The sequence below is a fragment of the Rhea pennata genome, chromosome 11 (assembly GCF_028389875.1).
Source record: "Rhea pennata isolate bPtePen1 chromosome 11, bPtePen1.pri, whole genome shotgun sequence".
Taxonomy (NCBI): Eukaryota; Metazoa; Chordata; class Aves; order Rheiformes; family Rheidae; genus Rhea; species Rhea pennata.
The window spans coordinates 21,768,918-21,785,508 of NC_084673.1; the positions used below are offsets into that span (position 1 = coordinate 21,768,918).

General features: G+C 48.1%; 1 protein-coding gene across 5 annotated transcripts in view; it reads right to left on the reverse strand.

The window, feature by feature from the left end:
• Window positions 1-16,591, reverse strand: part of ARHGEF9 (Cdc42 guanine nucleotide exchange factor 9) — a 200,487-nt gene that overhangs the window by 152,240 nt on the left and 31,656 nt on the right. For all 5 annotated transcript variants that reach the window (XM_062584967.1, XM_062584964.1, XM_062584965.1 and 2 more), the window contains exon 4: window positions 15,600-15,709. In XM_062584967.1, the coding sequence (XP_062440951.1) occupies window positions 15,600-15,709 (110 nt within the window). The remainder of the gene's footprint in view (window positions 1-15,599; window positions 15,710-16,591) is intronic.

Here is a 16,591-nt window from a genome sequence, read left to right on the forward strand (position 1 = left end):
TTGAGAAGCAGAAATATGCAGGAGTCCAGAGTTCCTGCGTGTGCTTTAGACAACCCATATTCCCATTGCTTATGTCCACAAACTTCTTTCCCAAAGAGGAGCACAGAAATGCTTACTTGGGACACAGCTGGTTTGGTAAAAAGGAGCAGTGTTGGCATAAGAAATGTTCACACTTACCCAGGAGTTCGGCAATGTGAAGCCTTTTGTCAGGAAAGGGGAAAACGAGGAGGGGGGAGAAAGAGCAGGGGTGGGTTCATCTACCAATTAAAGCTGCTTGAGGTGGAAGCCTGGGGGAATCAACTTTAGCACTCCATTTCAGCTGCTTTTTCCCTTTCTCTTTTGAACAGACGTGCATCTCTGTGCTGTCAGACTTTGATGGTTTTATGTAACTGTTTAAAAATTGAACAGGCTTCTTAACTTAGGTTTAGTGGTTTAGTAGAATACACTTTTTTTTTTTTTTTTTGCCTTGCTCTCTCTTGAATGCACATTAAGAATAAAGATTTCTGGAGAAAACAAGACCTTTTCCATCCTCTGACATCAGCCAAAGCAGTACAGAAAGCCACGTCCTTGAGGAGACTATTTTTTGTACGCTCTGTTCCAGCACAAGCCGATGTATCTGCAGCCCCAGTGGGCTTTCCAACTGGTAGCTGGAAAGACAGACTCATCCGAGAGAAAATATGCAGGTTAACCACAGCAGCAGAAACAGCACCCATGGTGCAACTCCTCAGCAAAGGAGAGGATCCTAGAAAGCAGCAAGAATGAAGCAAACTCAAGTGACAGTGCATTGCAAAGCCAGGGCACCTTGGCGGTTCACCGAGTGGCAGGCAGAGGTTTGCCCCATCCTGTGGCCTGAGACGCACGGCCCACGACCTTCTGCTATCAAAAGAATCGTTTTTTCTGTCTTTCTTCTAAACACAAGCGGAGAAAGTTTCTGCTCTGGGCGGCTAGATGAGAAAGCTTGAGAAGAGACTCCCTCCAGGCTCAAAGAACAGAGGCAATTAACACTCACCCATTTTTGTGTCTTTGTGCCTTAATTACATTTGTTTCTAAGCCAGAATCATATTTGTTGCTGCTTCGGGTTGGCAATGTTAGTGGTTGAGGCTTTTGCAAAACTCAATAAAAATATTCAACAGCAAGATTTGTAATTAAAAGTCCTTCTCTCCTAATGCACCGACTATTTCAAGGTGTCTGCCTTGGTTTGGACTGTGGGCTCCTTAGGGCAAATGCTGCTTCTCAGTGTTTGCAGAGGCCCACAACAAGAGTTATTGCCACCTCAAGACCAGGAGCTATAGTCAACACCAAACACACAATATGAGCATCTGTCACTTGAAACTAATTTGCTCCCAGCTTGGAGCTGAACCCCTGGGCTGAATCCTCTGCACCCAGCCATGCCTTGCAGCAACAGGCTGAGCCTGGGAGAGGGACCTGCCACGGACTTGGCCTAGCTCTGGGTTTGGGAGAACATGAGCAAAGATCCACCCAGTTCTGCTCCACACTTACCACCGTGTGATCAGAGTGCCTTCCTGTTGGGCCGCCTGACCAATGTCCCTCACAGGGTGTTTCTTCTCCTACAAGGTCCTAAGTAATTCCACAGACAGTCCTCCAGCAGCTCTTTCTGCTCATTAACCCTGAGCATCTTTTGCTACGGGGATCCCAGCTATCAAACCAGGACTAGCTCCTTCTGCTCAACTCTCCCGACACAACGGTGCCGTATCTCCCATGAGTCACAACAAAAATCCAAAGGAGGAACCAAGCAGCGCACTTCCAGCATCATAAAGCCAAACTAAACATTTTGACATCCAGAATCTTTTACACATGAAGAACCCAGATGAGATTAATAAACATTAACTCGCACAGTGCACCACAGCGCTGCGGGAGGCCAGTGCCATGCTGCCCCTTTTAGAGATGCAGATGCTGAAGTACAGAGAAGCTACATGTTACAGAGTTTTGTATGTGAGTCTGGAAGATGATATTGAAGAACAGCATTTACTAAGATTAGCTGCTGTTTATCTCACGGCTGTATGGAAGTCCCAGCTCTTTCCTGCACTCCCATCTGCAGCATGTGGTATTGGCTGTTAAAGACGGCAAATAAGCTACTGAAAAGACCGCCAGGTCTGAGCACTGCACTTTCTTCTCCTCTACAGCTTCTGTCTGCCACATCCCTGCTCCAAGTTTTCCATGTCCCCAGCCAGTTGCTGTCCTCTGTGGAGGTACCCTTGACACTAGTCATCCCGCTGGCTGCTGGTTATCCGGCAGGTAAGGCGTTGTATCCAGCGCTGCCTGGCTGGGCATCGGAAGTGTATCAGAGGTTGGTTCTCGGTTTGCATGGACACTCATGCTGGTGTGCCAACATCACAAAGTGGGCTAGGAACCTGCTTTGTGGGAGTAATCCAGCCCATGGGCCATACGATGTGCAGGCTTGCTTTAGGACTGTACAGGCACAGAAAGCCCAAAGGGTAAGAGTTTATAATACAAGTGAGACTTAGCATTTAGGGTTAGATGGAGGAGCCACCAGACAGCTGTTCCACATGTCCCCATGTTCCAGAAGACAGAAAAATGTCCTAAATAATGTCGTCCCTGACCAGAAGATTGCAGCTTCATGAGGCTTCTGTATTTGGCCAAACGTGGCCTGCTTGTGCATCAGTGCTGTGCATCCTGGGTTTAGCACATGGTGCCTCTGGACCCAGCCAGACGCTAAGAGCATCATCCGCTAGAGCAGCGCGTCGTGCAGATTTGCAGAATGCTGCCACGTGTTTCAGCTGCATGAGGCAGAAAGCAAATAACAGAATAACGGGCGGAAGACCCTGGCCCTGCCGCCTGAGGCTGCCGAGGCGTCGCTGACGGCGTGAGAACTGTGTCGCTATGGCACAAGCAGAGGGGCTGATGGGCTGCGAAGGGCACGCGTGTCCCCAGCACGGCCCCATGGCTTGCCCTTGCAAGGACGTTGCTCCCCCGAGTGCACCAGGCTGCTGAGAAGTGGAGCAGGAGGCCTCCTTCCCCGACCTCCCTGCGGCTCGGGGGGGTTTCTGCAGACTCGCGTGTAGCACAGCCATCACTCCCAGCGCAAGTGGGAAGATTTACCAGCTACTGAGGGAAAGCTGTAGAAAGCCAATTTAAAAGTTTTTCCTTTTAAGATAAATTCTGATACAGCTCCCTCAAAAACACGATCAAGAGGCAGCACAGTACAGCTGAACCTTCGCAAAGGCCATCTCAAATCCAAGCTGAACCCCACCCCGTTTTCCTCATCCAGCTTGTACAAAGCCACACGGCATCAACGCCTGCCCCTAAAACTCCGCAGGCAAGGCCGTTCCCTGCTCCGGGCCATGGGGAGAACCCCCACCCGCCTATATCCGGCGCGTTATATAAACCGTATGGCAGCAAACTCCTCACGCGCCGCAACCAACTCCCTGGTCAACCCCAAAGCTGCAGGAGACCCACAGCCACCTGCAATATCCTCGCTCTGCTGGATCTCGCGACGTCAAGCAAGAATTACCCCCCCCCCCCCAAACATCTGACCCGCTTTTGGGCTGTGTTTCTCCCCCCTTCCCACGCCTGCCCCCAGTCCCCAACTAAATCTGGGCGAGATTTCCTCTGTTATCCTCTTGCTGCTAATAGATGTGGAAAGAGGATGCCATTACAACACACTTCCCTAGCAACGGTTCAAAATAAACCTCAGAATTAATGCTCAAGGGTGCAGGACGTCGGAATATCTGAATCAAGGAACGAGCGGTTACGTTTGCGGCACTGGGATACAGCTGTCCTTTCGCTCTCACCACAATACCTAACCTCTCAGACAAACACCGGGAATCCTAGTGCTCTTGTTTAATTGACAGGCCTGTAAATCGGCACTAATCTTCCTTTTTCTTTGTGTAGTTGTGCGGGATGATTTGCGCCTGGGGTCAGCTATTTTGGAATATTGCAATGCTCCAGGTGGCACAGCCGAAAAAGAAACACACCTGGGACTCCTACTGCTAAAATGCTCTGGTCTGGAGCAAGCAAAGCATCCTAATATTCAAAAGGTTCGTTTCTTTACCTGAGTTTCCCAGACACATATGCATGCCACAATGAGAGGAGGGAAAAAAAACCCTCTCAACCAAACAAAAATTGTATTTGGGGATTTTTGCAGGAGAATGATTTTATATATACCTTTGGAAAAAAGAGAAGCAGAAATGGGGAACTTGTATTAGAACAGGTTAAGTAAGCTACTCTGATAGGCACTCGCAATTCTGGCTGAATATAAAGATAATTTGAACAAGATTTCTAACTGAGAGAGGGAAAGAAAAAACCAAACATCCATGAGGAATAGGTAACGAACAGCGTCTGGGAATCACTTCCCCCACTGCAGAGACAGCAAGTCTTCGTGCAACTTTATAGGTCCTTTTTGACTCATCCCGGAAAAAGTATTGTATGATAAGAAATTGCAGGTCTCCATAAACAGGGGGCTCTTTTCCAAGGAGAAACCCCATCTACACACGTCCGAGCAGAATTTTCCGCACCTGAGTTTCAATGTTATCTCCCCCATGTACCCAAAATGATTCCTTGGGCTAGTAACGCTATGCAATCTCCTAACAGCTAGATAGCAAACTGCAATTAAACACATCACTGCAAAGGCACAGCAACATAGCAGTTCTACAGGAGAAAGAAAAAGTTTTATTTTAAGCCTGCGGAGAATAAATGCAGCATATTAAAGGAGGTTGGACTCCATCCCTGCTGAAAATGCACGGTAAGCCTAACATCACCAGCACCTCTGCAAGCACATAGCAATAGGAACTCTCTAGCAAAATTATTCAGGGTATCGCTTTGCTGGATGAGGCCAAAATGAAAGCAGATGAACACTTAAGCCAAGTAGCAGGGGCAATTTCTCCGCACCGAGATGTGAAACTCTCCCGCAGCAAGGAGCCGACCGGCTGCCTGAGAATCGGCCCAGACGGCGCTGGAGGGAAGAACAAGCCTGCGCTCTTCTGGAGCTGCACTGGGTAGAGGAAGAAAAGAGAAGAAAGAAAAGGGAAAAGCCACAATTTTGAACTCTTCCCTAGCATCTCCACATGCTCCACGTGGGGGGGGGGGCAGATGTTAAAAACGATGAATACCCCGGAGAACAAAGCGCCATCTCTCAGAAACCTAGTCCCCTCTCTCTGTAAGAAAGGCAGCAACTCCTATGCCACTGCAACTGTAAGCAGTAATTCTCTGCTCGTCGCTGGGAAATGCACTTTTGCTAAATATCTCCTGAGAGGCTCTGAACAGAAAGCTGCAGCTTCCCCTCCCTCCCCTTGCTGTCTGCAGTATGTACACCGAAGGCCTTCGTTTCCACCTTAATGCACATGTACCGGAGCTATTTTTGGCCGAGAGTGACGTGGCTTTGTTTGCATAACTGGGTTCCCACCTCACGATCTGCCGCTCTAATAGTTTGCAAAATAAGAGCTGGAAAATGTCTGACTCCCAAGAAGCGCCTGTAAAGTTCACTTCTTAAAGCGGGGGGGGGGGGGGATGTAGGAAAAAAAAATTATCTCTGAAGAAGAGCTTGTAAAATGCTGTAGCAAGGTGCAAAGGAAATTCTTCAGTGATGACCTGAAGGATGTGGGGTTTCGTTGCTAATTGTTTTGCTGAAACAGCACCAAAACAGAAAAGACAAAATGAAACTCATACAGGAAGACAACCATATTACACACATTTTAAATGCCTGATCCACTATGAAGGTGACTTGTAACAACTGAGGTCAGCCTGAAATATCATCTATAGGAAATGCAAACTTATCACTCATGGTTAAGGATGGAGCTCAAAACAAATGTTCTCACCTGTCAAAGCTGCGCTGTGACCAAAGATCCCTCCTGAGGAGTATTTGATATTTGTCCAGTGCAAAACTACAAGTGAGATATTGTAGAAGAGCTGGCCCAAATAAACAACCCAGGGGAATAAACTCTGCACAAACAGATCCAACGCCTGGTTCTTCTTGCCCAGCCTCCAACTACAGGCAGAAGAAATACTTCCAGTACTTCAGGGGAAAATAAACAGATCCTGCCCCCGTGATGCGGCAGGCAGTTTCCTGGGGCAGAGGATTCCCGCGGCGAGAGCCGATCCCTTCCGCTCATCTTGCCGCCAGTCGTTCTGCCGTGCGTGCTCGTGGGCAAGGGGAAAAGCAAGCAGAAATCGTTTTCTATTTGAGATATCCGCCTCCTCTCTCTGCCTGCTTCCTGCCCATCCAGTACCCTCACCCACCACTGCATCCAACACTGGAAGAACCTGGGGCAATTCGCAGCATATACCCATTGGCCCTACAAGGAGAGAGGCCAAGTTAGGCAGCAAGCACTACACTATGCAGTTACAGGGAGAACACCTGACACTATCTTGCTCAGCAGGCTTGATGGGGAGAAAATAATACATCAGTTTGCAAAAGATTGCATTAGCTTCTTAATCTTTTTCTGAGCACTTTGCAGCATCGATGTGGAACCGAAAGTCTCACACTGCAGAGACCAGGTCTCTTGTATTGCCAACCCTGCAAAAGTCTACTGCAGGTGCTCTAGCCACTGGTTGCCCACACAGCTGAACATCTGGGAATCAACAATAACAAGACAGAAGCAAATCTGCAAGACAGTTTCCACCAGCACAGCCCTATGCGAGTCCAAGAACACTAATGGCATTGCAAAGAACTGAATGCCTCGCTGTTACGGTGAAGTCTTGGAAAAACTTTAGTTTGTTTTTAACGACCCTCTTTTTTCTCTGCCCAAGCTTTTAATTGACTCTCGCTCTGTATTAAAGACTCAAGAAAGCTCTTGGCTCCCTGCTGAAAGGCAGAGTTAACGAAGAGGTCAAGAGTCCAAACGGAAAAGGCAGGTAACGCGTCAGGCAGGCGCAGCTGACAGAGAGCGTGGGTAGCGGCACTCGGGGCTAGGTCACCCTGCGAATGAATCAGTGAATTGCAGTCCTCGTGTCCAGCTTTAATTTACCTTTTGCTATTTTCTCTTCCCCACTTTCCAGGAGCGGTAAAGGACGCCAGCTGGCTGCAGCCCGTCCACCCGAACAGAGCGCGACCGCAGCAAGGCACCCGAGCCAGCGCGCTGCTTGCCGTCCGGTGCAGTCCCTTCCCCAGCGTTACACTGACACTGATGCGACCCAGCCATTTCCACATCTAAACTTGGCAGAGGAACTGCGTACACCTCCGGCATAGCAAGATTGCCCCTTTAAAAGGCAATCACAAGCTGTAGCCCGGCTCCAGCAGGAGCTGCTCGTTTCCCCTGTCAGTGGCTGGACTCACCTAAAAATTTGGGAGGTGTGTCAAGCGAGTGAGCAGAGGAGGACCCACCATACGAAGAGCGGTGGTAGAGGTATTTTTGCTTTCAGACATGCAAGTTCTTGTGTGAGGAGGAGTGTAAGGGGAAGCATTCGGTACTGACTCATCTCTCTGAGAAATCTGCTTCTCTGGGCACCTCGCTGTAACCACACTTGGCGTCAGTCCTTTTCCAGCTCACAGCAATTGTTTTACTTCGCTTTCTGCCCTTTACTACATCATATAGGGCATCACTGGGGAAGCATCCAAAATTCAATACCACCACACAAAGCAATGACAGGTGGACAGAACTGGAAAAGGTCACACTTCACCTGCATGTAGATTTGCACAAAAACACATCTTGACCTGGGAAGTGAGCCATGCCACAACAGCCGTCCACATGCAACACAAGTTAAATCCATCCCTGAGGACAAGAAAGGTCCAAGGCCTGGCAATCAATCAGGGTCCAGGGAGCCCTCTGAAGATGGCCCCAAATAGCATACAGGCTTTGAGCCACATCCCTGACATGGGGGTGGTTTCTCTGATGACGGCTCAAGGTGGTTCAGACTCTACAACCTCCCCTTTGAAGGATGTGCTAACGCAGCAGCTTGCACCACACAGTGCTGGGCCAAGCCTCCACAGCTGGTGAAGTGACTAAGGCTCTCTCCACAGGTGTAGGCAACCCAGGCACAAGGGCCCAGATAGCCCCAAACACCCAGTTGCAGAGCACAGTTCCCTTGCAGACAAGAAACCACTCAGGTGTGATGGGATGCCGCAAGACATCAGAGCAAGAAGAACAGTCCAAGGCTTGATACAGAAACTGCCCTTGTGAGTCCCCCTCCTGACGCAACCACATCCTTCGCCTGTGGAAATCCTTCTCTGACTCATGCCTAAGAAGGCAGCCAGGCATGTCAGCTACTGTCCCCGTTCCTCCCCCTCATCCCACTAGTCCCTTCCTGGTTTTCTGCTGAACTCTCCTCCGCACATCTGGATGGATCCAGGGGACACCAACACAGCACGACAGCCTGAACCCATTTCACCTTACTTGTTCCAACTTTCCTCCTACAAGTTTATTTCATGGCTACTCTCCATAGACTGATGCACAATGTGTCTTGGTATTGCAGCGGCCAAACAGCATTTAATACAGGTAAAAGCTCAAGGGCAGCACTGCACTGCAACCAGCTATTACTTGGTCTTTTTTCCCAGCTGAAAGGAGTGCAATCACTGACCCCATCACACCAGACACAGCTAACATGAAATGCCTATTCTAGTTCCGGTCAGATCAGTCTCTCAGGATTTTGGGGCAACAGAATAATATATATCCCTAGATATTAGAGCCTGAAAGAGATTTATTAAGGGACTTATTCTCTATATTCTCTGCAGTCAATTAAGAGATGAAGATTAAGATTCATTTAGAAGCTCAGTCCAGGCCATGCGGTTTCACTGATATAATACCCAAGTTCCCTTTGCAGCTTCTCATTCTCTAAATTTTATAGTCCTCATTCTCCAGTACAAGCGCAGTGCTTGGTTAATGTCCCAAATTGAATTCAGGTATAAAAACATCACAACTCTATAGAACAAAACCAAGGGAAAAAAATAAATAAATAAACTAGACCATTTATTTCTACCTGTAGTAGTCACCCAAAATCCACTTCAGCTTCTGGATTTCAAAATGCAGAGCAAAATCCACCCAAAACAGTTGAACCTTACCTGCAAGCTCCGATTTTCACGTGCCAACCAAAGCACCATTACATTGTGGCCAGGTGCACTGTGTTTGTTTGCTTCTGGATCTACCTCCCCAAGTTACATGACTACAATCAGGCTGAAGTAGAGGGGCAGGTCCTAGATCTTCCTTCCAGTAGGTCCAACAGAAGCAAACCAACCATGCTGGACTCATTACTGAATTGCACAGAGCTCACAACAACATGGAGGTTGAACTTCAGCCCTCCCACTTCCGTAGTGCAGCTGTCCATCATGAGAGCTGAAGGCGAATCACCTTTAGCCACATCGGCCTGATGATACACGGTGAAGCACTTCAGACCTCATCTCTCAGAGGACTTCCCTTCTATCCCTTGATACGATTTTCCTCAGAGCCAAGACGTAGTCACACACTCAGTGACTGCTAGCTTCAGCAGCACTTTTGTATGGAAGATACATCACAGAACCTCATCTCAATAGCTAAAGGAGAAGAGATTTTTAGGCTGTGACTTCTTTCACCTTTCCCTCCAAAATTTAGCTCTTACTCAGCAAAATACCCGTGACACTGCAGTAGCCTTGAATTACAAGTGCACCCAGAGCTTAGGAAGCACTACAAAAGCATTTGTTCCAATATTTACTCAGAGATTTTTCATGCTACACCTAACACGGACTTTAGTTTATTGAGAACATAGTGCACTGGGGAAAGCCAAACCACAGAGTATATACTGCTGCCAAGCAAATTGTCATTAAGGTTTTAGCAATGCAACGCAAATTGAGGTTACATTAAAGCTTCTTTTGTATAAACCATATCCCAGAGTGAAACCCAGTGACAGAGCTGAGTAATGAGTTGAAGTATCAAGGTAGAACTACTGAGCAATAAGAAAGGGATCCTTTCTCTGCTGATACTTAAGATGAAGATGAAGAGCTTAATTTGAACTGTAGAACAGTTGATTACATACAGCCACCATTACACACACGTTCATCGCTATGTAGGATGCAGTACCCACCATCTGCAGGGGCACAGAAAACATCCTGAGGTTCAACTACACTGTAAAGACCATCAGCTGGAAGCTGACGTTTTTCTTAATATAAGTTTATATATAATCTCTAAAGAGCTGAGAATCTCTTCAAAATTTGGAACTTCAAATCTCTCTCTTTCATCATCCAGAACAGAAACCCACAAGGCAAAGCTTACTGTTCCTTCCCTTCAGGCTTCTCCTTCCAGTAAGGATTCACACTCCTTCAAGCCTCCTCTGCCCTTAGAGGCTGTGGAGAAATACCTATGCTATGGTACTGTTGGGGTAACACCAACCAAGACTCATGTTTGAGACCAGTGATGCTCTGTACGGAAACACAGCACTCTTAAGGCAAAGCAAAACAGCCAAACCATGTTAAGTTCATAAGTTCTGCTCGTTCTTGGTACTAGCAATCTTAAAGCCTGTTTGGCACTTATATTCATCCCAGTCACTGGGGAGTAAGTTCAAAGCATGGTCCATTCATGCGAAATGGATGCAAATGGCTTTACGGATGACCTGGAGTTCATGGTAGATTATACACATTCATTCAATGTTCTTCATGCTCTGACCAGTTCATAAACTAAATTGGATCAGACGCATCGGACCTCAGGTGCCGAAGAGGCTGCCCGCTGCTGCGGCCCCCGCTAATTTGGAGAGCCTCGCTGAGCACAGTTCACGCAGGCGCACGGGGAACATATGACGCCATTAGAAAGTCATGAGGCTCCAAGGCAGGTACATCAGGGTCAGCTTGGACTTAACTGCGGTTTCCTCCTTGAACGAGCAAGGTGTTTTTCTTACAACGCTGCACAGACGGGCAGAGTTTTTCAGAACTTGGAAAAAACGTGTTTATAAACACCTAGAGTGGCTTCAAGGAGGAAAATAATGGAAAAAATACATTAAAAGATTTCAGAACACTTAAGTAGCACAGCATAATACGGTTTATTAAGATATAATGTAAACCTCGGAAAATATACATATCAGACATACACTGGCAGAAGCACTGAGTGTTTGAAGTGAAGGAAGAGAGATTAAAAGGGGATGTGTTTTCTTGGCAGCCCTCCATATGTATATATAAACCTCTGGTCACCAGGGCGCTGATATTTAAACTAATTAGCACAAATAAAGCAACGGGACTATGCTTTTCTGTGAGCCTATTCGTATGGACAGAAGAACTAAAAAAAAAAAAAAAAAAAAAACCCAAAAAAACAAAAAAACAACACTGTGATTAAATGATTAAATCCAGCTCACGTATCAGAATGCAGCAGTCTACAACCCCTTCCACACCCCCTTCCTTCTCAAAGCAGTAAGGCAAGAGAAACATGGCGCAGGACACATTTTAAATAGGGGAAAAAAAAACCAACCCCACCAAATAAAATGCTCACTCAGCATTATGCTAGGAGATAAAAATAGAAAGCAGGCCAGCTGGTACAGAATATCAAGCAGCATTCCCCATTCAGTGCAACGCAGTATGAGCAAGACAACCCAAACCAGCCTTCCCTTCGCTGCTCTCGCAGAAGCTGCACGTTGCTCAAATTTCCTGCTCTCGATAGACATGCTGGTGGGGAATTAGCTCTGGGGAGCCAGGGACTGGTGCGTGTGGCTCACACAGCTATCGTCACTGCAAGGGTGGCCTCCCACCAGCCTCCAGAAAGAGCTCGTGACTTGGAGAGGAGCAAGGACAGGCTGGGTTGGTGGGGGTTTGTGAATGCTCAACAGCTTTGTGCAGCAGGTCTGCAGGCTGCCTGCTGTTAGCACAGGTGATGGTAAAGAAGCTGGCTTTGATGCACAGGCGAGGTTTCCATCCTAGGTATCAAGACATGGCTTTTCCCAGCGTATAAATTTGTGCTTTAGCCCCTTATATGATACTACTCTGTAGAGGAGGTGGGGAAGGAGAAGAAAAGAGGAATATTTGGGAGGGGATTCACCTTTGCTAAGCTGAAGGCTAAAAGCTACATTTCTAGTCATGTATGTTCCTTCCCAGGTAGGGCAGAGCAAGCTAATACACATGTGCCTACGCTCTCTGAGGGGATGGTTTAGACTTGAGGATGGTCTGAATTCTCCTTCTAGAATAGGTTCCCCCAGCATCTGACTATGGAGAGAGCCAAGATGACTAACTCTGGTCAGACAGCTAACTAGGAGCAAATAGTCCCTTCCTACATAACAGCAGAGGCCAGCAATTTTGGTCAGAATGAAGCCATTTCGGGATGAGACTGTCAACCTGTACTTCTGCCATCCAGACCCATAAAATAGCTACCAGAATTGCTCTGGTGCTGAAGAAAGTAACCAATTTTTACCCCAGGACTTGTCACTGTCCCAGCTGGTAGGAGCTGCTTGAGGACATAGCACAGAGGTATGCTGAGGGGTGCCAAGGGTCCTATCACTGCTAGGACAGCCTTTCTGGTAACTCTTTGGCATTTCAGCTTTCTGCTGCAAAGACTGCAGATTTGAGGACTTTGAGGTCCTGTGTAAGCTTGTCCTTAATTTGCCAAACTGCTCACACAAAAGCAAAGGTTGCAAACAAGTTAAGGATTAAAACAAGATGTTTTGCATATAAACTATTTCAGTTCAAAGTTACTCTCCAGGCAGAGAAATGTATTTAAAAAAAATACCAAGAGCTTTAAAAAGAAGGCTCAACTTAACCCCAGTTTACTTTTCTCCTGCTTCTTGAAATTAGGAGAGAATAAAAAATTCCTGCATGGCTCTGCATGTACCACCCTCTGGTGCTTCAATTTACCCATCCCCACCTAGGAAGTGGGATAATGAAGTCTATCTAGCCCACCAGAAACTTCTAAAACCTGTGTCCAGACTTGCAGATACTCATTTGTTAGGACAGCTTGAGCATGACGGAGAGCAGAGCAGAGCCATGGGCAATAAGAAAAAACACAGGAGGGGGTGTGAGCATCTGTGCACTCTTACTGTGCCTGGGAGATGCAATACAGAATGAGATGTTTCCCTTTTTCTCCTTTCCTACTGCCATCACCTTCTCCTCCAACTGCATTTTGCTCTTCTTTTCCTGCCCTCATGCGCAAAGGAGAAGTACCTCGATGGGAGATGACCTGGCTTCTAAGAGCAGCCATCCCTGCTGTCTAGGCAGACATATGAAGATGCAGCTGGTTGCAAAGTGATCAACACGGTAACCAGATGTGACATTTTATTGTCTTTACCAATGCTTTGTCAGTGACCTCTTGCTCTTTCTCCACCTCACACATTCCCACTCGAGATGGAAATCAAGCACAATTGCTCCAAAAACCTGGCCTCTGGTTTGGAAGTATAAATCACTCCTTTCTGTGCTAGATCTAGCCACTTGACCGGTCTTCAGCTGCCAATGAATGGATTTGACAAGAGATAACCAAGCCCACAAATCTTTACTCAAATTTATAAATCTCGTCAAAGAAGAAATTTCCTTCTGCAAGGAGGTGATTTACAGACCCATAGATCTTCACTCAGCTTGGGACAGAGGTGACAAATGAATTTTCAAGCCCTGCTATTGTTAGCCACATTCATAAGGAACTGCAAGAGCAGGATAAACACAGTGCTTCTGATTTATAGCCCCCAGCACCGGTTTCACACACCTGCCCATTCGCTGTAATTCAAGCCAAGCAACAAGCTGCCTAACAGCAGTAATGAACAGGTCTCCAAGGGCTTCTTGATCAGCACCCAAAACCAATTCCCTGGCCCTGCGACGCGCAGATCTTTGGCACATCTGCGGCCGAGCTGAACCTCACACCCTGGTCTCTGCTCATTCAGAAGGAGTTGAGAAGCTCCTTTCCCTTTCCAGATTTTCTCTTGATACCACCAGTGGAGAAGGAAAACTTCTTAGCTAGCCATTCCCAAACTTCAGCAGCATTTTCAGTTTGCTGGAGTTTTAATTTTCACCTGCCTTTGTAAGGATGCTCTAATGTCCAGTCTCTAGGCTCCATCAGAAGTAAGTCTGCACATTCAGATCACTCAGAGCACAGACCATCTTGTTTTTCATGCATTCAGCAACAATATCATGCCACAACACAGTGGCACCTTGGCTTCTTTATGGGGCCTGAAGGATGGCTACCAAGGCTGCCAAACGTATGGTTCCTCTTAACACATTAAGAAAGTATTTCATTTATTAAGCTGGACCAAATACAGCCATGCATCAGTCAGCACCAGCTCTTGATTATGGACACGTTTTGTGTGATATAACACAACTCACTGTATTCCTAGGTAGGGCTTACAGCAGGACACTCCACTGCTGTAATAGCAGTGTCACAGGAATATTATCATTGCCTTTCTTTATTCTGCCCCACAGCATGAACAGCTCTGTTGGTATTACATCACGTGTCAAGCTAGAAGCTTAGGTATTATCAGAATGGCCTTCCCAAGCCGAAAGAAGTGATCTAGGTCTGGTACAGATGTAGACGAGGAACCTGAAAACCACAGGAAGTAGAGCAGGACACAAGGGAAGGGAGAGAAAAGTCCAGCTCCCTCTGGCTTGTATCTCAGCCCACTAACTCTGAGACACCCACTTATGGCCAACTTACTGCTTCTATCGTGGAAAACCAAAGGGCCAGAGGTCGGGTCCCCGCTGGAAATGGCGTGTCAGGAGGGCAGTTCAGCGGACGTCGAAGGGAGGCTGTCAGCAGTAATGCACCAGTACGGAGGGACAGTGGTAAGGGGCTGCAGAGGCCCAGCGGCGGATGGTCCGCTTTTCCCTTCTTGAATTGAGTTGGGAAATTCCCCGTTTCTGGCTTCCAGCTCGTTCGCTGTTCACCTGCCCCCGAGGAACAACAAGGGCCAGACATCTGCCCCGCTCATTAGCCACCTCTCCTCTCATCGCGTTAGACACCAGCTAGCAACTCTGTTGCGCTGCGGACAGCCCAGAGCCTTACACCTCGGGTACCGGTGAAACCAGACGTGCACAGGAAACACATCCCAAAGTCGACACTGGAATAACCAAGGATCCTAGGCTTCAAACTCGAGGCACGGCATAGACGAGAAACAGCTCCGCGCACAAACAAGCAAGTGCCTCCGACGACGGCACCAGATCTTGCCGTCTGTCCTGCATTTTTTCTTTTTTTGATTCCCAGAGAGAGGCAGCGACATCCCCAGTCCCCCAACCAACAGCTTTTACTTCCCCTGTGGAGAACATCATGCACAAAACCCCCAAAGCCATCCTGCATCGAGCCTCTACTAGCAAAACACTTGGGGAAAAAAGCAGGCACATAAACACGTCACGGAGACGACACAGCCGGCAACAGCACCAAACCCAAAGGACGCGCGGTTAAAGAGAAGGAACAGAAGACAGCAAAACCGCAGCGCAGATCTACGGGTGATTTGAAACGTCCCGGCGCGCTCCAAGCGCGAGGAACGCTCGGCCAAAGGAAAGGGCGGCCCATAAAGCCTCCAAAATACACCAGAGGGAAACCATTGCAGTGGAAAAAGCTTAACGCTCCCATTCTTTTACTGCTGTAAAGTAACTCTCGTAACCAAAAAAAAAATATATATATATATCCCCACCAGTGCCTAAAGGAACCAGGGATTCAGGAAGCTTTTACTCGAGCGTATTGCTATAGTTTCCGAGGCTGAGCACGCGGGAGAGAAACGCCAGCCCCGCAGCAGGGAGAGGGACAGCTCGGACAGCGCCTTACTTTATCCACCAGCAGCTGCTCAGCTCCGGGCTTCAGGGGTTTCCATCGGCTGCCGCCGTTCCTGCAGTCCCTGCGCACCTCCAGCGTCTTTGAACCCAGGTCGTTCTCAGCTGCCAGGAGAAAATGCACCAGGGAGGGGGGAAAGGAAAAAAAAAAAAAAAAAGAATGACAAAGGATAAATGCTGTGCTTTAGCTCAGGCTGGAGGCGGAGGCTGTTCTTTTATATGAAAGAAACCAAACTGTTTGCAAGAGGCTCATTCAACCTCTTCTTTAGGGGAAAAAAAAAGAGAGAGAGAGAGAGAGCAGGGAGTATATTTAGGTGCTTTACTCAGTGCTCTTGGGATGCAAGGAAAACCGCGCAGCTTGGACACTACAGAAGCGCGGGCACAAACGGAGAGCCGGGTTCAGCGGTCCAGGCACGGCGCAGGGCGCGGACGCGCTCGCAGGAGCGCCGGGCAGCGCGGGAGCCGAAGCGGCGCGCGCCGCTCCCGCCGTCCGAACGGCTCCCAGCGCTTCCAGTTACACCAAATGGTGGCTTGGCCCTGCAGCTGGTACACACCAAGCCCCCAAACCTGCTCGTAAGGAAGAGGGATGCGGTAGAGGAGGGCCAGCAATTTAACTTTCAAAACTAAGCTCTACTTTTCTAATCAAGCTGACTTGTCAGCTCGCCGCGCCGTCCCACTCTTTTGGGGGGTGAGGCTGTCACTGAAAGCGAGACAGGGGTGTTTCCCTCCCACACTTGGCAGCGCCGGGTTTTAATCCCGTCCTCCGGTGGGCCCTTCACATCCCTCGAGGGTGGAGCGATAGCGGGACGTATAGATGTGCCTGCCTGCCCGTGCGTACGCGTGCCCACGTGTGTTTGCATCCCCTGGAGGCTTGTCATCCTTTTCGGCGAAAAAAATGTTTACAGAAAGCAGCCAAATTCTGCAGTTCTGGCCTAGAAGGTGCACGAGCTTATTTTTCTCCCTCCCGATCCACCTCTAACCCAGGCA